The sequence below is a fragment of the Macaca thibetana genome, chromosome 17 (assembly GCF_024542745.1).
Source record: "Macaca thibetana thibetana isolate TM-01 chromosome 17, ASM2454274v1, whole genome shotgun sequence".
Classification (NCBI taxonomy): Eukaryota; Metazoa; Chordata; class Mammalia; order Primates; family Cercopithecidae; genus Macaca; species Macaca thibetana.
Window position 1 is genome coordinate 92234916 of NC_065594.1, and position 19404 is coordinate 92254319.

Here is a 19404-nt window from a genome sequence, read left to right on the forward strand (position 1 = left end):
CTAAAAGTGGGCTGGTCTAAAAGTGGGCTGACCTGGGGACGGCCCCCCGTCAGACAGATGCGTGCTGCCAGCCTCTTGCCGCTCCCCTCGCTGGTCAGACCTGCAGGGCCCTTGCACGTCCGGGGCCCCAGTGGGCTGTCAGAAGCCATGTAGGCCCCATCCATGTGGTGACACCCAAGGCAACATGCCAACAGGACGCAAACAGCGTGTCCAGTACTCCATCAGCTCAGTCCCTGTGGGGTGGGGCCTGCCCTCTCTGGGGCAGTGAGATCGCCTTTTGTTCGAGGGTGTCTGGGTACCGGTATAGCGTTCGAGCTCTCACTGCACAGGAAGCCAGCTATCGGGAGGAAACTTGTAGGTTTCCCGTCCATGGCCTGTATCCCTGGGGTCCCTGGGTTCTTCCCTGGGATGGTGGGACGGGGACAGTCACTGTTGATACCGAAAAGGAGAGGCACTCGTTCCTAGACAGAGGCCCCTTGCCTCTATGGCTTCTCCAGTGTCCTGAGCTGAGTCTAGCAGTTCCTGCAGGAGGCGATGGTAGTGAGTGCATCCCAGAGTGGCCCAGGTCACCCCAAGCAGCCCCGTGGGGATCCCTGAGACTGACTGTGTGTCTCGTTCTCTCAGCAGAATGGGTGCGCACAGCCTCGGGACCGCGACTCAGAGTTCACCCCTCTTGCTTCTCTGCAGAGCCCAGGCTACCAGAGCACCTGTCCCTCGGCCGCCTGGTACAGCTCCTGCTCTCAGCAGGTGACGCTCGCGGCCTGGAAGGGGAAGGTGTCCGTGGAGCCCCCACCCACCCTCAGTGGTTCCCGTCACCACTGCAGTTCCAGCCCGAGTCACAGCTGCCCTGGGACCCGTGTGCAGATGCTTGTGTGATGGATGGTCCTAAGCCTGTGGAGACCGCACACGCCTCTTCCTGGCCCCCAGGAGGCAAGGAGGGGGGTCACAGGCCTTGCCCTCGAGTGTGGCACGCTGGCCGCCTGGACCCAGCGCTGCAGTTGTTGAGCCACACCGGTCCCCCCGGGCATTCGGCCCGACTCAGAAGGGACATCCGGCTGGCGAACCCTGTGCTGTCATGCAGAGGCCATTCCCCCAGGCCCGTGTCTTTACCCACCTACCATCATCGGCCTTTGCTGTCGCTGGGAGAGAAGAGCCATCCAGGCCCCCGGGGCGGCCATGTGTGGACACCTGCTGCTGTTCCTGCTCGCCCGGCCGCCACTCGTGCCCTCCATAGGGTGAGGTGGAGCTGTGGCAGCACGTCCTTTCCTCAGCAACCCTCCAATCCTCATGCTGTGGGAAGGGCCGGGTCACTCGGATACCGTCATCCCTGCGGATGCACAGCCGTGCCCTGTTCATCTGGGAGTGGCTTCCCTGTGGTTAAGTCCAAGCCTGCCTGCTCTGTGTGTCAGGGCTGGCTGAGTTTCGGTCTCCCCATCATCGCCTCGTGCAGAAAGCAGTGCCATGTGGGAGGACAAGGCCACGCCAGTGGCTTCCAGCCCTGCAGCACAAGTGCCAGGATGTCCATCGGCCACTCACCAGAGCATGGAGCCGTCAGTCCACTGTTGCAGGAGAATGTTGATTTCGCGGGTGCAAGGGCCAGGAGACAGATACTTGACTATGATGGGCAGACATCCTCTGTCCCCGTGGAACGGTCACCACCAAGGTGGTGTTGGTGCCCCAGAACCTGTCTTGGGCTGATGGGGGCGGCCCACAGGACAGGGGTGGATCCCAGCAGGCAGCACTGCAGCTCCGCCCACCTCCCACACTGCACCTCCACCGGCCTCCCACACTGCACCTCCGCCCGCCTCCCACACTGCAGCTCTGCCCACCTCCCACACTGCAGCTCCGCCCACCTCCCACACTGCCTCCCACACTGCAGCTCCGCCCGCCTCCCACACTGCACCTCCGCCCGCCTCCCACACTGCACCTCCGCCCACCGGGCTCTGCGTCCCCTTGTCCCCACATCCCCACGTCCCCACGCAGGGCTCTCCTTCGTCTTAGGATTCTGTCCAGCGCTGCTCTGGGTGGGTTAGCAACCCAAGGGCTGCTGTGATACAAAGTCCCTGTTGCTCTCTGTACTGGCGTTTCTATTTCTAGAAATAATCTTTGACGTAGCCTTAATGGTCCTTAAAGAAGACATTTCATTGTGAGATTCGGTACTGCTGCCTTTCAGGAAAGTACCAGACGCTGGAGGAGGAGCCGGCCCTCATGCCCTCCCAGAGCCACGCTGTCAGACGGGCTCCGGCAGGCGAAACCAGAGGGTGTTTCCGAGGTGCTCGACAGTAGGTGTTTTTGGAAGCTCAAATTTCACCATTTGATTGTATAATCTTTTACCTATACAATATTTATTTGAACTAAAGGATAAATCGGCGGTAAGAACAGTGAACACAGTGGTTGAGATAAACTAAGGTGACAAATAAACACCACACCAAAGATGAGGGTAGTGAGCAACTGGCTTGAGCAGACAGAACGGGGAGGACTCCACCGTGTCCCGAGGTCCTCGTGCGGCCGCCCTGGCTTGGCAGCCCTGCCCACGCTACCCCCGCAAACAATGGTGTGTGCATTTTTACAGCCCTTTTTAAGAACCCAATATGGGCATAAATGTAATACCTGTATGGGGGGCAGATTCTCTGTATGTTCAGTTAACAAATTATTTGTAATGTATTTTTTTAGAAATCTTAAAATTGCCTTTGCACTGAAGTATTTTCATAGCTGTTTATATATCTTTTATTCATTTATTTAACATATTGTCTAATTTTAAAAATAGGTTTATAAAGCTTTCATTTTTAAGTTTATGTAATTTTGGCCACTTTACATTTAGATTCTGGTGAGAGTTTTGACTGAATGTTCCAATCTCTGATGAATGTGAATTTTCAGATTTGATTTTATTCTCTACACACACCTCTTCCTTTCTTGGTATTTCTGGTGGCAGTGATTAGTTAAACAGCATATTTAAGGTACGATAATTTGCTATACTTTTTCTTTACAATTTGTTGCAATTTCCTCTGCTTTCTGTGTTTCATTGTTAATTTCCATCCTTCAGCCTTAAAAATAGAAGATTCTCACATGAAGGTTTAGTAAGCTGGGTCCCAGCTCTGCCTGTGTGGAGATAGTCACCATGTACCTCTGACAACAAGTCTTAGTGTGAAAGTCACTAAACTTTTACACACTCCCAAACGTCTTTTAAAAAATTGCTTGGGAAATTATTAAATGAATGTACCTGATCATTTGAAATCGACAAGGGGCACGAGATAAAAACTAAAAGGATGACGTCAGTGAATGACGTCACAGGGTCTTCACACAATTTTCCACCTCACAGTAGTTAGTATTTACTTGCCTTAAACTAACTTTGAAGCAAGTAATGTCAACTTTGAGCACTTTGTCGAGTTTTGAAAATCTTATTTGCTGCTGCACAGGTTAATTATCAATTTGTAATTCAGCATGTTGGTCAGAGACACAGTCGCTGATTCACACCCAGTCACCGCCACAGACCGTCTCAGACACGCACAGTGGGCCTGCTGCATGACTCACACCCAGTCACCGCCACAGACCGTCTCAGACACGCACAGTGGGCCTGCTGCATGACTCACACCCAGTCACCGCCACAGACCGTCTCAGACACACATAGTGGGCCTGCTGCATGATTCACACCCAGTCCCTGCCACAGACTGTCTCAGACACACACAGTGGGCCTGCTGCATGACTCACACCCAGTCCCTGCCACAGACCGTCTCAGACACACATAGTGGGCCTGCTGCATGATTCACACCCAGTCACCGCCACAGACCGTCTCAGACACGCACAGTGGGCCTGCTGCATGACTCACACCCAGTCCCTGCCACAGACCGTCTCAGACACGCACAGTGGGCCTGCTGCATGACTCACACCCAGTCCCTGCCACAGACCGTCTCAGACACACATAGTGGGCCTGCTGCATGATTCACACCCAGTCCCTGCCACAGACTGTCTCAGACACACACAGTGGGCCTGCTGTGTGACTCACGCCCAGTCCCTGCCACAGACCGTCTCAGACACCCACGGTGGGCCTGCTACATGTGTGTCCCGGGCTTTTGGCTCCACGTTCACTCATAGCCATGTCCACTTGCAGGCTTGCACACGGGAACACACACATACATATGTACATGTACACACCACAAACATGCAAGCTCCCGCACACATGTATGTACACATGTACACAAGTGTGAGCTCCTCCACACGTGCACACGTGTATGTACACCAAAGCATGTGTGACATACATGTACATGCACATGTGTACACATACTACAGACGTGTGCACACTCCACACAATGCATGTGCACATACCATGAATGGTGTAAGTTCCTACACACAGATGTGATACATGCATGTACATGTAAGCACACATGTACAAGCTCCTACAGGCTTGCTCTCACACGTGTGTATGCACACCAGAAAGACGTATGAGCTTCACCTGTACACATGCATACACACACATGCACATGTACATTCACTACAAACACATGCAGGCTCCTGCACACATGAGCACACATGCACATGTACACACCCTAAGCATGCACAGGCTCCTACACACGAATATGCACACATGCACATGTACACATCCCAAACACGCACAGGCTCCTACATACATGCACATGCATGTGTACACCACAGACATGAGTTCCCAGACGTAAACACGTGTGCACACACCATACACACGTGAGCTCCCACACATGTACACACCACAAACGTGCAGGCCCCCGCACACGCGAATACATCCATGCACGTATACACACATGTGCCACAAGCAAGTGCCCACTGTCCTGGTGTCCCGCATTGCATCCTGCCTCCTTCCTGAGGGCCCCTGTGAGGGGCCTCTGGCCGGGCATGGGAAGATGTGGCTCGTAGCCCAGGCCTCCCTGGGACAGAGTGTCCCCCTCCTGGCAGAATGTCTAGGCTTCGCAGAGTGGGCCCGGGGTGAGGTCGCAGCTTCACTTACAATAGCTGCTCTGTGAGCAGCGCTTGGTGCCCTGGACAAGGTCCTTTCCCCTTCAGGGAGGTCCAGCCCCACGAGCTGAAACCTCCCCTTGGATCAGCCCTCTACCAGGTGGCCACAGCAGAACCGGCCACGCCCACGCCGCACCTCATCCCTGCACACGTCAGGGAGCACGGCCGGTCTTCTGCCACAAGCCAGCTGGGAAGGGCCGCGGCCTCCTAAAGCCCCAGTCAACCCGGCCTGCGTCGGAGCAGACGGGGCGAACAAGCAGGCCACACCGCCTCGAGGGAGGAGGCCAGATGTGGCAGCTTCTCCAACAGGGTGACCATCCGCTCGGCTTGCTGAGCATTTAAACAAATGTCTAGACAGGCTGTTGTGACTTCTCTGAGTTGAGCCTTGGCCAGGGGTCCGGTGCCGTAGCAGGAAACCTCCAGCCTTGTTCTTCAAACCACTCAGCTTATGTGTTTTGCACTGACTAGTATTGAATAATGCAGCCACTTTTATTTAATGTTAATATTATTTATTTGGCAGCTCAGTGTCTTAACAGCTTGATATGCAGGTCCTTGTATCCTACATTTCTTTAGGAAGTTACCCATTTGTAACTTTAGAAACAGGAAAAATGTCAGTTGGTAAATGCAATCTTTTTTTTTTTTTTAAGCTAAAGGTGGGTGAACTGGAATGAAAATCTTTCTGATATTGTGTCTATAAGCAGCTTTGATGGGGATGTGTTAGAAGTGTCATGAAAGTGTGATTCTACTTTTGCAGAAAAAATCTAAAGATCAATTTATATAGCTTTATTTTTTACTTTATCAAAGTATACAGAATTTTAATATGCATATATTGTGTCTGACTTAAAATTATAATGTCTGCGTTACCATTTAAAATGTCTATTCATTAGGTAATGTAATAAAAGAAGGTCTTCAAAAATGTATTTAATATGAATGGTATCCATAGCTGTCATCATCATAAATACTGGAGTTTATTTTTAAATTATTAAACATAGTAGGTGCATTTAACATAAATCAAGCCTCCACACAGTAACATTTAACTGATAATTCATTAATCTGCTTTGAAAAGTTAAAATATAAATTAAACCAAATCTAACATTTCTGTAAAGTTTATTTTGTATGCTCCTGTTTTTAACTTTTATTTCTGTAGATAAACTAACTTGATAATATTATATTGGACTTTTCTCTAGATTATCTAAGCAGGAGACCTGAATCTGCTCGCAATAAAGAATAAAAATCTGCTTCAGTTTCTTTATAAAGAAAATCACACAAGTGGTGTGTACATTTTCTGCTGTTAGAAACTGTACAGTCAGAACACTTCTGCAGTGTGCTTCTGTGTGGGATGAAGGTGACAAGCCCAGTATGGGTGGTGTGGGCCCTCGGCCGCCACCCCCTGCAGGGATACCAGGTGTGCCAGGTGCAGGGCCCTGGTGCTGACCCTCCTGGACTCCAGAGCCTGCACAGGTTGAGAAACTCAGGACTGGGTTTCCCAACCTTCTGGTCCGTCCCCACCAGGAGCTCCTCCCTGACCTCTGCCAAGCCCCCGCCTGCCACCTCATTCTTGGGGTCTAGGTGCCCCCTTTCCATCCCAATTCTCCCTCTTGACCAAACCCCAGGCTCCTTCAGGCCCTTCAGCCTCCTGAGCTCTGTTGACTGAACCCAGCCTTTCCCACTCTGAAGTAGATGGCATTTCCCTGCCCCCTGCCACTCCCAGCCCTGGCAGAATTCTGAGTGCTGCCACGGAGCCCCCGGAATGCCCCCTGGCCCAGAGGCCGTGGCCTCGTCCCAACCCTGACCTCTCTTGAGTCCCCACCCGGCCTGGCCGTGTCATACTCTACAGTTTTGTGTCTTGTCTGGAAACACCAACTTCAAAAACAAAATGCCACCAGGGTCCAACTGCTGGGATCCCGGCTCCATTGGGGCCCCTGGAGAGGGGCCTTGGGGTGAAATCCAGAGCATCCCTGGTGGCTGGTGCCTGAGTCCCACCTGGCCACATCTCCTCTCCCTGCTCAGCCACCTGCTTCCCACGGAGTCTCAGCTCAGGGCCACCTGGGAAACACCCCGGGGGCGGACAGCGGGGTCCCCGGCTCACAGGCTGGAATTCTAAACACGGGACTTTTGCTGGCTCCTGAACGCCACAAAGTCACGGGCTACTTTTCACAGGCAGCGCACAGGCAGCGCTCCAAAGGCATCTGTGGGGTGAATTAACCTACAGCCGTCCTGGATTCTCTCCGAAATGCCTTCCTCTCGTTCCCTGGTTTCTCCGAAATGCTTTCCTCTCATTCCTTGGCTTCTCAGCATCTTCATGTGGGCTTATCTTTACCTTTCCATACTCCAGGTGTCCTTGGGGTATCCTCAGGTGTCCTCGGGGCATCCTCAGGCGTCCTCAGGTGTCTTTGGGGTATCCGCAGGTGTCCTCGGAGCATCCTCAGGCATCCTCAGGTGTCTTTGGGGCATCCTCAGATGTCCTCAGATGTCCTCCGGGCGTCCTCAGATGTCCTCAGATGTCCTCGGGGCGTCCTCAGGCGTCCTCAGGCGTCCTCAGGTGTCTTTGGGGTATCTGCAGGTGTCCTCGGGGCGTCCTCAGATGTCCTCAGATGTCCTCGGGGCGTCCTCAGGCGTCCTCAGGCGTCCTCAGGTGTCTTTGGGGTATCTGCAGGTGTCCTCGGGGCGTCCTCAGGTGTCCCCAGGGTGTTCTGGTATCCACCAGCCCGCCCAGGGCATCCGTTGCTCCCCCACGTCAACTGAGGGCTGTTCCATGCCAGCCTCGTTCTCTCACCTGGGACAGGATTGCTGGGAGGGCTTGGGGGGATGGGGGAAGGCCAGCCAAGCCCAGAAGGGCTGGAGGGAGAGCGAGACCGGCATAAAATGGCCCTCAGCTCATGTGGAACCACAGATGCTGGCTTGGGGCAGCCTCCAGGCTCTGACAGGTAGGCCGGTTTGTTCGGGTGTCCTCCGGTGTCCCAGCAAAGGGGACATTCCAGCAGCACCTGGGGCCAAGAGAGATGGAGAAGGAGGATGGAGCCCGGAGAAGAAATAAAAGTTGGAATCAAAAGTTGTTTGCTAGGAGAAGAAGAGCCATGTCCCTATCTCAAACGCGTGGGTGAAATATATGTTTCCTGTGAGTGCACTGCTGAGGCCCGTCTGTGCACTAACCCCCGGGTCTCCCTGGGTGTGGAAGCACCGCCCCGTCCTCTGCCTGCATCTCCTCTGGGCGCTTTCCACGTGGCGCTGGGGTCAGGGCCTGCCCCACTGACCTCCTTTTAGCTTGGTCCCCTCTATAAAGACCCCGTCTCCAGCCAAGGTCACGTTCTGAGGCACTGGGAGTTAGCACTCCAACATCTGTCTTCGGAAGCCACGATTCAACCCCCAACACTCCATTCTGAGGGGCCATGGAAGTGCCTCGTCCGGCTTCAGGGCAGTCACACCTGGGAGCAGCCGCAGCGGACTGCAGGGCAGTGGCCTGCCCGGTGGATCCGGGCCTGCACGGAGGTGGGGTGGGGTTGGAGGGCTGTTTAGGGCCATGGCTGCTCTTCGGATGACAACCTGGAACCCACCAGGGGAGCTCACTTGCCATCGGTCCGAGTGGCTCAACCTGGGTGACTGCAGTGGACCGAGAGGGTCCAGGGCGTCCCCAACCGGCAAAGGCATCCAGGAAGCCACTGGGGCCCCTGCTCAGGGCAGGGCAGAGCCAGACACACGGCAACAGGAGAGCCGCCCCACAGAGGATGAGCCGAGGCAGCACGCACAAACGTAGGGCTAAAATCAGTGTCTCACTCATCTCACGTGGCTTCCTGACTTCTTAAGACATCAGTGTTTAAGAGAAGAGCAGGCCACGGCGGGCAGGTGACCCCTCACTGTCGCCCCGGGGGGGGGGCCGTGGTGGCTGGGCGACCTCTCGCCGTCTCTGTGGCAGCATCACTGTCTTCCTGCCGGCCAAGTCGGCCACGTCATCGGAGCAGCAGGAGAGTCTCCACAGAAACCCTCCGGGACCCTCCCAGCCCGGCTCAGCTCTTGTTTCTCACCTTGTTTTAGCAAAATTCTCCCCAAAAGGTGGCGATACTTGTTGGCTCTGTCTCCGTACACACCCACATCTGCCTCCCGCTCCTTGGACGGCTCCCGGGCCCTCGTGGGACGGCTGGGTCCTGTCTGGCTCTGCTTCCCAGCGGGCCCTGGCGCAGGCCACTGCCCCACCTACCCTCCTGGTCTGCGTTCTTCGCCTTCACGGCATGAATCTCACCCCGATGTGAGGCTGTGTCTGTGTTCATTAACCCATTTTCTGTCTATTTTTACTGAGACGTAAAGTCCAAGAAGTGAGACACTTTGCCTTGCTCTGGGCCGAGCCCTGCGTCCAGCACGGGGTGTGGGGTGCAGGAAGGACTCAGTGACCGTGGGGCTGGCTGGACACAGACGCGGGGCCCCTGCCCGGCTTAGCTTCCCAGTGAGGATTCCAGGTGCTGGGTGCCAGTTGCGGGCTGTAGCCAGCCAGACCACCCTGGCCAGAGGTTTCGGGACAAGGACCGGCAGGAAGCCCTCCCTGTCCAGCTGGAGCCCGTGAGGCAGAGCCGGATGGCACCTGGGCACTAAGAAGCCAAGACCTCGGCGCCTTCATTCTGGAGGAGGGTTGAGGGAGGGACAGTACCGCTGTCTTGTCGAGGCAGGGTTTGTGCGGATTTGGGGGCTGGAGGAGGCCAGGGTAGGTCTGTCCTGCTCCCTCCAGCCGCCCTGAACTCCAGAAAGGCCAGGCCTGAGTCTGCCTGCAACGTATCCCACACAGAAGGACAGATTCCGAGACAAACCAGGGTGCTACAGGTTTACAAGGGGGCCCTGTGGTCTTCTCTCTGTAGGTGGGAGGACGTTGTCACCGCCTTCCTCGGCTGTGTAAGCCGAGCACAAAGGTGTCTATTCCCTGAGATATGGTCACTCCTTTTCTTTCCCTTACGGACATCTTTGTGGGAGCTATGCTTTCACATAAAGCGTTTAACCTCCAATGGTAAAGTTTCCAACACTAAGTGGAGAAATTGGAACAATTTGGAAGCAGATGAACCCTCCTAAACTGCTTATAGGACACAGTGACCACACGGAGATGCCCTGGAAGGATTCCACCCTTTGGGGTCACAGGCACAGGCGCCACGGCTTCCCAGGTGCTTGATACCTGAGCTCACTGTGTCGCACGACTTACGTGGAATCCACAGACGCAGGCTGTACTCCCATCCAAGTGCAGAGCCCAGACACGTGTTCGGAGTCTGTGGGTGTGCTACCGTGCGGCGTCCATCCGGCTTTCCCTGCAGCCTCAGCTCCTGCGGGATCTGCTGGCTGGTAGGCCGTGACGCCCCGATGGGAGTTGTCCCTGAGGTCTCTGCTCCTCCTGCTGCGCTCGCAGGGAAACCTGTTTGTGACGTCATCTCCTTGTGCCCCACTGGGCTTCTGAGGCTGTGAAAGCTGGTGGAACACAAAGGCCTTGCCTGGCCCTAACAAGCTCGGCCCCAGCAGGACACCGCGGGCAGCCTGTGATGCGCTGCTCTGGGCCTTTGTCCTCCGCTGAATTAATTTCCTCTTGAATTGCCTCAACTTTAGAATGCGCCCTAGCCTTTTCTGAAGGCACACACATCTTGGGGTTTTGTCCTCTGTATTTTCGCTGTATTGGTTTACTGTGTGCCAAGGCGGAAAGCTTTCGTGGAGAAGACGTTCTGGCCTCTTGTCTGTCTGTCTGTCCCCCGAGGGCTGCGGGCCAGCTCCATGCCCATCCACGGTGTGCAGGCAGAGCATCTTTCAGGATAGCAGGTAGAAATCCCTGCTTCCTGGCAGAGTCCGTTCCAGTGTGGTGCCCACTGTCCACGCACGTGTGGGTTTGGGCCTGCACCCTGCACAAATGTGTGGGGCGGGCTCGTGGCTGGCTGGGGTCACTGCCTGTCCCCTCCTTTTCCACAGCCGCGGTGCCATCCGCTTGCACGTCCTGCAGGAGATCCTCAGGGCGGGTTCCCACAGGCAGCCTCCCTTTGGACTTTTATTGCTCAATTAAATGATATTTAATTCAGCCTGTCTGACAGTCTGACAGAATGTGCTGTGTTACCAGAGGGTCTTTGATGCCAGCGTGAGAAAGGGGGCGTTGGTCTCCAAATAAAAAAAAAAACAAACAAAAAACAGGTAAGAAACACCACGTGGGTCCACTCTGACCTTTTTAACTGGAACCTGTGAGAAGGAGAAGGAAAGCCTGTTCCGGTCCGACTCTCAAAGCTCCTGAATGCATTGGTAGTGACAAGCCCTTCCTGTCTCCGGGGCTAATTATGTGAAGAAATGTTACTGGGTTGAGGGAGTTCCCTTGGGTTTAATTTCCTGTCCCTCTCAAATCATCCCTCTCCTTCCCTGAGCCCAGCCTCCCCTTTTCCTGCCCATGCTGGCAGGTTCTGGCCTTTCCTGGACCCCTCTCCTGCCCCCTGCACAGGTCTCTGGGGCTTCTGCTCGCTGGGGAGGGCGGGTTCCCCAGTGGAGACACTCCCTGCGGGTCTGAGTGGAGCCCGGGGTCCCTGCACGGTCACCGACGCTGCTGCTGCTCCAAGGAGTGGACATGCAAGAGCAGGGATCCAGTACCCGAACGCACGTGTGCTCCCCCGGGAGAAATTCTGCAGCCAGGCGTGGTCCACACACCCTCCTTCCGGTGCACGCACCCTCCTCCCGGTCCACACACCCTCCTCCCGGTCCACGCACCCTCCTCCCGGTGCACTCACCCTCCTCCCGGTCCACTCACCCTCCTCCCGGTGCACTCACCCTCCTCCCGGTGCACTCACCCTCCTCCCGGTCCACTCACCCTCCTCCCGGTGCACGCACCCTCCTCCCGGTCCACGCACCCTCCTCCCGGTGCACGCACCCTCCTCCCGGTCCACGCACCCTCCTCCCGGTCCACGCACCCTCCTCCCGGTCCACGCACCCTCCTCCCCGAACTCAGTCTGTCTCTGTGTATCACACGCCTGTCCGCAGTGTTCTCACCTCAGGTGGGCACAGCGCGGTGGACTGCACTTCCCGCTGCCTGCTTGGTTAATGTTTATCTCTCTCTTGCCAGAGCTTTGTTTTCATTTCATTCAAACAGGTTTGCTCTTTTTACCCACTAAATGGAGACGTTTTAAAGCTCCAACTGCAAGTGCTAAAGTCTATAGCTGGGTCTGCATCTTCCATGATTTTACCTTTTTATGTCACCTCACTTTTTTTTTTTTTTTTTTTAAGTTATCAGTCAGTTTCCACTGAACCTTGGAAGATGCAAGAATTAAATGGTGGGGTCTTTTATAGGTTTTTTTTTTTTCTTTTTCCGCAAACAACTTCTGCTGCACTGTTAGGTACCACAGCAAGGCTGTGCTGGCAGAGGCCAGCGTCCTGTGCCGTGACCCACAGACCAGCGGCTCCTTACTCACTCCAATACTGAGGAGTGAGGTGGGTTCTTGTCCCTTTTTACCCTAGGACCTAAATATGGGGTCCTGACTTCTGCTGCTAACCTAGTTAACTGGTAATCTGTCTTTGGTACACTGGGAGCTCTGTGTGCACTAACCTGTGGGCCCCAGGACACTCTGGGATGGCTGCACAGACGAGAACACAGGCCAGAAGGGTTTGTTAGTGACTTATCTGATGTCACAGGCTGGTCAGCTCAGCTGGGCCACATTCCAGTGGCCCCAGCCCTGTCCCACGTGCCCCCCGGCTTTCTCCTGGGAAGCTGCAGGGAAGGGTCCAGCTAGGGCGATGGCAGCTGGGTCCCTGTGGGGCTTCAGAGTGGACACAACTTCCCTGCCAGGGGGCTCGGATCCAGGGGGGCAGGTGGGACCCTGTTTTACAGGTGAGCCCAAGGAAGTGAGTCCTGGGCCCCAGAAGACCACCGACCCGTCCCCTTGTCCAGCCCTCTCCCCTCTGGGCGGGGCCGAGGGTGACCCCAGGTGGCAGGAACTGCACCCCTTAGGCACGACCCCGACCCACTGCCCCGCAGTCGCCCCCCCGCCCCCCATCACGTCCCCACCCCGTCGCCCCGTCCCCCGTCTCGGGCACAGCGGGGAGGGGTAGGAAGAGGGGGAAGCATGAGGAGAGCAAAGGGTGTGGAGAGGGGGAGGGGGGAGGGGGTAGAAGGGGAGGGTGGAGAGAGGGAGGCTCTTCCCATGGCCCCGCCTCGCCGCCCTTCCCCCGCCGCTCTGGGCTCTGGCCCCGCCCCCGCCCCCGCCCCCGCCCCCGGGCCCCTCTCCGCCCCTCCCCCCAGCCCTCCGCGCGCCCCGCCCCGCCCCGCCCCTTCTCCCTCCCTGCCCAGTATCCGCGCGGCCCGCGAGGAGGCGTCAGGACGCGCGGACACCTGCGAGGCGCGGAGCTCGGCGGACGCGGGAGGGCAGCACCACGGACGGCAGGTGCGCGCGGGGCGGGTCCTGGAGGGGACGCGGGGGTGACGGGAGGGGGCGCGGGGCGGAGCCGGGCAGGACGCGTTGCGGTCGCTCCCGGAGCGGGGCCGTCTCCCCCGCGCCCCCCTCAGCCCGGCTGGGGACAGGCGCTGGGACCCGGCTCGCGGTCAGGGCGGCCTGGGATCGGCCCCCGCGGCCCCTGCCCAGTGTCCTGCGCTGGGAACTTCGAGGCGCCTGGGGTGCTCGGAGTGGCCGTGGAGGAGCCCCCGCGAGTGTCCAGGCGCCCAGGCCCCCTCCGCATTGTCACGGGGGGCCTCACACCCCGGCAGGTGTCAACGCCTGGACGGGCTTCTGCCGACGTTCCCTTGGGCACCTCGTAGGGCCACCCTGGGAGCTGTGCCCACCCCTTCCTGCCAGAGCGACGGGGGCCAGTGTTCAGGACGGCGCCCAGGGACAGGGCTGGAAGGAAGGGTAGCTTGGGGTCAGGCTGGGGTCGAGCCCACATCTGGGGGCTGGGGACAGGCTGGGGAATGTTTTTAGGTAATCTGGAGCGGAGGGTAGCCTGGGGTCGGGTCCACACCTGCATCTTTCATCTGCCTGCTTGTCCCGGGCCAGGGTCGCCTTGGCCACAGATCCCCAAGCGGACAGCGGGAAGGCCGTGGACCGCGGGCTGGGCAGACTCGTCCTAGGAGCCCTTTTGACCCGGCTTGGTTGCGCTGGGCCCTCTGTGGCTCTTCTCCCAGCTGCGGGCCCCTGGCCTGGCTTCAGACCCTTATATAGGATCCTGCCGGAGGGTTGGGCCAGAGGGGGCTCCGGAGCCCAGGCAGGTTAGCTACCTGGAAACTCCCGCCCAGGGGCGTGGCCCGCATGACCCTCACAGAGCCGGGACCTTGAAGGGGTTAAGGTGGCCCGGGCCGCCCAGGCAGGATGTGCCGGCATGGCTGTGGGAGGCCCCAGGATGTGTGGCTACGGGGACCGGCAGGGCTGGCCACAAAAATAGAAGTGAGGTCCCCAGGGCTGCAGGCTGCAGAGTGTCGGTGTGGCCCCTCCCTGGCAGACAGGAGACCCACATGGCCAGGTGGGTGCTGGATGCTGGGACTGAGGAGGAGCCCCTAGCCCTGGGGGGTTCCTAACATGCAAACTGTGGAGCGAGGAGTCCGGGGCTGCTCGTGAGAGCAGAATGCATACCCAGGCATTGTCTGAGTTCTGCAACCTCCATGGGTAGCTGGGGGGACAGGACACCGGGAGCCTGCGGAGCCCTCAGCCCTGGGGGGCGGGCAGTGAGGACTCTGGGGCCAGCTGGCAGCTAGGTGGGCAGGAGACGGGGGTTTTAAGGCTCCCTCAGGACTCTCCAGCCCTTCTGCATCCTGTGGGGCCAGCCCCGCCCTCCCAGGTCCCAACTTCACCAGGCTGTGCAGGGGTCCCGGTGTCCCCGATTTCACCAGGCTGTGCAGGGGTCCCGGTGTCCCCGATTTCACCAGGCTGTGCAGGGGTCCCAGCATCCATGGCTCAAACTTTCACATTGGGTTTCCCCAAGAACCCCCACACCGTCTGTGAAATGAGGGAAGCCCTCCCCTGGGGGCCTCACAGAATTGCTGTGAAACCTGAGATTGTGGGAAACTGCTGGAATCCGTGAAGGGTCTGCAAAGTTAGGTGAGCTGAGGAATCTGCAGGCTTTGACCGGGACCCCGTGGCCCGCCTCCCCCATCGCTGTGCTGACTTCAGGACCTGCAGGCACAGCCGGGTGCAGAGGGGAAGGGGCACAGTCATCACCCTCACCAAGGTGATTGGATTTGCTGCAAGATGAAAGGGCTGTGTGTGCAGCTTCACATCTGTCCTCTGGAATTCAGGTCTCTCCACCGCCCTCCGAGGCCCCCTCCTGAGGTTTCCCTTTAACTGGTCCTGGACTGGGTGGTCCCAGTCTGCTCTGCTGTGGAGATGCACTCTTGCTCACATCGAGGACCCCAGGGAAGACTTTGGTTGGAATCTGAACGTTTATCTTGGAAAGGCAGCCTCTTGGTGACCCAAGGTCCCTTCAGAAGAGAGGCACCCCGGTCTTTACAGCCACGTAATTTGCGTTTGTAATGTGGTGGGAGAAGGCCTGGGATTGACAGAGGGCATGGAGGAGATGAGTGGTGTAGATAGACTGGCCGAGGACACCACCGGTTGGCAGTCTTTTGTCACCAGTTGAGATGATTTGGGATCATTTTCGGAGGCTCCCGGAGCAGCCACGGTTAGCACTGTGACCAGAAGGATGGAGCTGTCAGGTTCTGGGTGCAGCCCAGCTTTCTGTTCAGCCCACCCCGCTTCACTGTCTGCACTGGCTCCCAAGGACGCTGCGAGACTCTCATGTGGCAGGTGCACGGCTCTGGGCTGCATCTTGGTGACAGGAGCCCCCTGGCATCCCAGTGCTGGTTCCTGGGCCCCACCACAGACCTTCCCACCTCACAGAGGGGACGGGGCCTGCATCTCCAGCAGGCACTCAGTGATGTTTCTAGGCTCCAACTTGAGTCACCAGTGGATTCCCTGTGGAGGGTCCTTCAGAGGACAGCAGGGCACTGGTCAGGGGCATGCTGGCTGAGAGCCCACCCTGAGAGGAGGCCAGGCCAGTGGAGCACAGGGCCCTAGCTTGGAGTGCGGGTGGCAGAGTCTTTAGCGCATGGCCAGCTGGAAGCAGCAGTGGCGCTTTGAGAATTTCAAGTCTTGTCCAGAGGCCTTGGTAACCTCTCACTCACATGGCCTGTTCATGGCAACCCCCTCTTTGGGAAATCTACATCATGAGGGTCACTCCTGGCTTCCTAAAGTGAAGCTGTCTGAGCTTTCAGCCCACAGTAGGATACGGGACACTGTATGGCCACTGAGAAGCTTTTGGATATCTGTGAGGGCCACCATGGTGAACATGGTGGTCAGGAGCCCAGCATGAACCGGACTCAGTGGAGCATCAGGGCTGCCCCGGCCGGCTCTGCGGCGTTCACAGGAAGCCTCACTCCTCGTCCCCAAGCATGCCCAGGATCTCCTCGGAGCCCTGAAGGGTCGTCACAGCAGGGACAATGATGGCTCAAGCGGCCACTGGAACCAGAGCTGGGAAGCTGTGGGACGTCCCGGATGAAATGTAGGATGTAAGGCACTGTTGGGGGCCATGCAGCCCCACCCGTTGAGAAAGTGAAGAGCGTTACTGACATTTCCATCATGATGTAAGGAAATCAAAGCACATCTAGTGAGAAAGTGATGCCGTGGAGACCAGAGAGGGTAACCGTGTTTTCTTCGCAGTCTCCATCTTCACTTTTCATTCATTAGAGAAATAGCAGAAAGAAAGCAGGAACACCTGTGGGGACAGGCCGGCTCCTGTGCCCAGGTGGGCAGACTAGAGTGGCAGGTGGAGCCGGGTGAGGGCGGCGCTGACTGGCAGTGGGGACCGGAGTGAGGGCCGCAGTCAGGGGTGTCGGCCCAGCACCCGCTCTGTGCCAAGGCCTAGCTGGCCTCTCACCCTGCAGCAGCAGAGACAGCCCTGGAGGTGCCCTGTGGCCCATCCAGCCTCAGCTCCAGCCCGAGCCGCAGCCCTGACCCCGCCCTGACCCTGGCCCCCACCCCAGCTCCGGGCCATGGCTTTGCAGCCTTCACTCTTTAGGGAAGCTCTCCCAGCTCCGCCTGTCCTGGGGCCGCCGCCCCCACCTCTACACCACGTTATTATTAATACTGGCTATTTGGAGTTGACGCAGTGTCGTGAGTGGCAGCTGTGCGGCGGAGGTGGGGACCTTCCTCTCTTTAGGGCCCAGGGCCTGGGATGGGATACAATGTGTGGCCTCGAGCTCACTGCTTCTCTTACATGCCTGGCCAAAGTAATGTCCGCCCAGTCCTCAGCGGCTTCCCCCAGCACGGGCAGGTGCTCCACGGCCTCTGATCCTCTCCGTGCACCACCCAAGCTGGGTACGGGGCATGAGGTGGGCGCATGTTTGTTTTGTTTGCTTGGAGCCTGTGTGCAGAGGAGGCCGCCTGCCCCCTAGGGGTGCCCACACTGCTGCTGAGTAAAGGAACCATCCTTGTGAACCGAGCTCAGCAGGTGCTGGAACTGAGTCCAGGTCCAGCCTTTCACCACTAGCCACTCACAGCCTCCCTCAGGCCCACCCTGCCAGACGCGGCGGCAGCGGGGGTACCGCCCACGGCCATCCAGGCCCTGCTCCTCCTGCCCCAGCATCCTTCACTCCCCCGTGGTGCCCCCACCCCGGGGACCCTCAGCACTCGCCTCCCCTCCTCCATTTGCTATTCCGCTGCTTGTGTCACTTCACCAGCCGGGCGAGGTGGCGGCGCCTGTAGTCCCAGCTACTCGGGAGGCTGAGGCAGGAGAACGGCGTAAACCCGGGAGGCGGAGCTTGCAGTGAGCGGAGATCCGGACACTGCACTCCAGCCTGGGCGACAGAGCCAGACTCCGTCTCAAAACAAAACAAAACAAAAAAACCACACAGGAGCCGGGATGTGTACCAAGTTCTGAACAGTAGCAGCAAAGGGATGAGTTGAACACCGAGGGGTGAGTGTGGGGTGGTCTGGAAGGCCCGTGCCCTGATGAACACCGAGGGGTGAGTGCGTTTGTGGGGTGGGAGTCAAGGCTGTGGAGCTTGTGTGTTGGGGGAAGAGGTGGGGGTGGAGAAGCACAGCCTCTCCTGTGAGGGGCGTGGGTGTGGCCCTGGCGTCCCGGAGTGTTTGCGACCTGGACTGTGGGTTGGCAGTGGGTATCACCCTGTCCTGGGCCGGCTTCGTCGTCCTTCGGGGCTCCACGTGGTGGGGCAGTGGTTCTCGCGACGGGCCTGCTCTCCAGGGGTGGGCGCTGGTGTTTGCAAAGCTCCCTGGGGACTGACAGCAGCGGCCCTGAGAGCGCCTGTGGGGTGGTCTGGGCACCTGCAGGTCTGACCTGAGGGATAGGGAGGGGGTTTAACTGAAGACAGTGAAAGGGGGAGATGTCCCAGCAGGGCCTCTGAGCCACTGGAGCAGGGATTTCAGGTTGGAGGGAGGCAGGCGGCCCCTTCCCAGGGAAATGGCAGGGCCGGAGGGATTTCCCCAGGGAGCTGAGGCCCGGGCAGCAGCAGAACTGGGCGACAGGACGCAGTGTGAGCGCTGGCGTGGAAAGCAACGTCCCCGGTGGAGCCGCCGAGACCGTTTATTTTTATTTTATTTTATTTTATTTTATTTTGAGACGGAGTTTCACTGTTGTTGCCCAGGCTGGAGTGCAGTGGTGCAATCTCGGCTCACTGCAACCTCTGCCTCCTGGGTTTAAGTGATTCTCGTCCCTCAGCCTCCTGAGTAACTGGGGTGACAGGCACCTGCCACCACACCCGGCTAATTTTTGTATTTTTAGTAGAGACGGGATTTCGCCATGTTGGCCAGGCTGGTCTCGAACTCCTGATCTGAGGCGATTCGCCTGCATCAGCCTCCCAAAGTGCTGGGATTACAGGCGTGAGCCACCATACAGTTTATTTAAGTAAACTGTTGCCGACATTATTCCCAGGGAAGGGGTCCTGCGGGTGGGATGCCAACAGTGGGAAGCAGGAGTGAGCCATAAATGTGCTGGAAGACAGCACGGGAGGCACCGCAGGTCCGCACCTGGGAGGGAAGGGCTGCCGGCACGTGCCTCAGAGGCACCGCAGGTCCGCACCTGGGAGGGAAGGGCTGCCGGCACCTGCCTCAGAGGCTTCGGTTTGAAATGCGGCTAATGGCCGGGCGCGGTGGCTCAAGCCTGTAATCCCAGCACTTTGGGAGGCCGAGACGGGCGGATCACGAGGTCAGGAGATCGAGACCATCCTGGCTAACACGGTGAAACCCCGTCTCTACTAAAAAATACAAAAAACTAGCCGGGTGAGGTGGCGGGCGCCTGTAGTCCCAGCTACTCGGGAGGCTGAGGCAGGAGAATGGCGTAAACCTGGGAGGCGGAGCTTGCAGTGAGCTGAGATCCGGCCACTGCACCCCAGCCTGGGCGGCAGAGCAAGACTCCGTCTCAAAAAAAAAAAAAAAAAAAAAAAAAAAAAAAAAAAAAAAAAAAAAAAAAAAAAAAAAAAAGAAATGCGGC

The 19404-nt window shown here is 57.7% G+C and overlaps 2 protein-coding genes across 11 annotated transcripts in view; both read left to right on the plus strand.

Moving 5' to 3' along the window:
* Positions 1 to 3440, plus strand: part of ATP11A (ATPase phospholipid transporting 11A) — a 186010-nt gene extending 182570 nt beyond the window's left edge. For 3 of the 10 annotated variants that reach the window (XM_050766700.1, XM_050766702.1, XM_050766703.1), the window contains one exon: positions 625 to 3440. In XM_050766700.1, the coding sequence (XP_050622657.1) occupies positions 625 to 876 (252 nt within the window). In that variant the 3' untranslated portion in view covers positions 877 to 3440. The remainder of the gene's footprint in view (positions 1 to 624) is intronic. The other 7 variants (XM_050766701.1, XM_050766704.1, XM_050766707.1 and 4 more) reach the window with 7 other exon arrangements.
* A 9834-nt stretch (positions 3441 to 13274) lies between these two features.
* Positions 13275 to 19404, plus strand: part of MCF2L (MCF.2 cell line derived transforming sequence like) — a 205328-nt gene continuing 199198 nt past the window's right edge. Inside the window, exon 1 of the mRNA XM_050766970.1 lies at positions 13275 to 13355. The gene's annotated coding sequence lies outside the window, so the exon portion shown is untranslated. The remainder of the gene's footprint in view (positions 13356 to 19404) is intronic.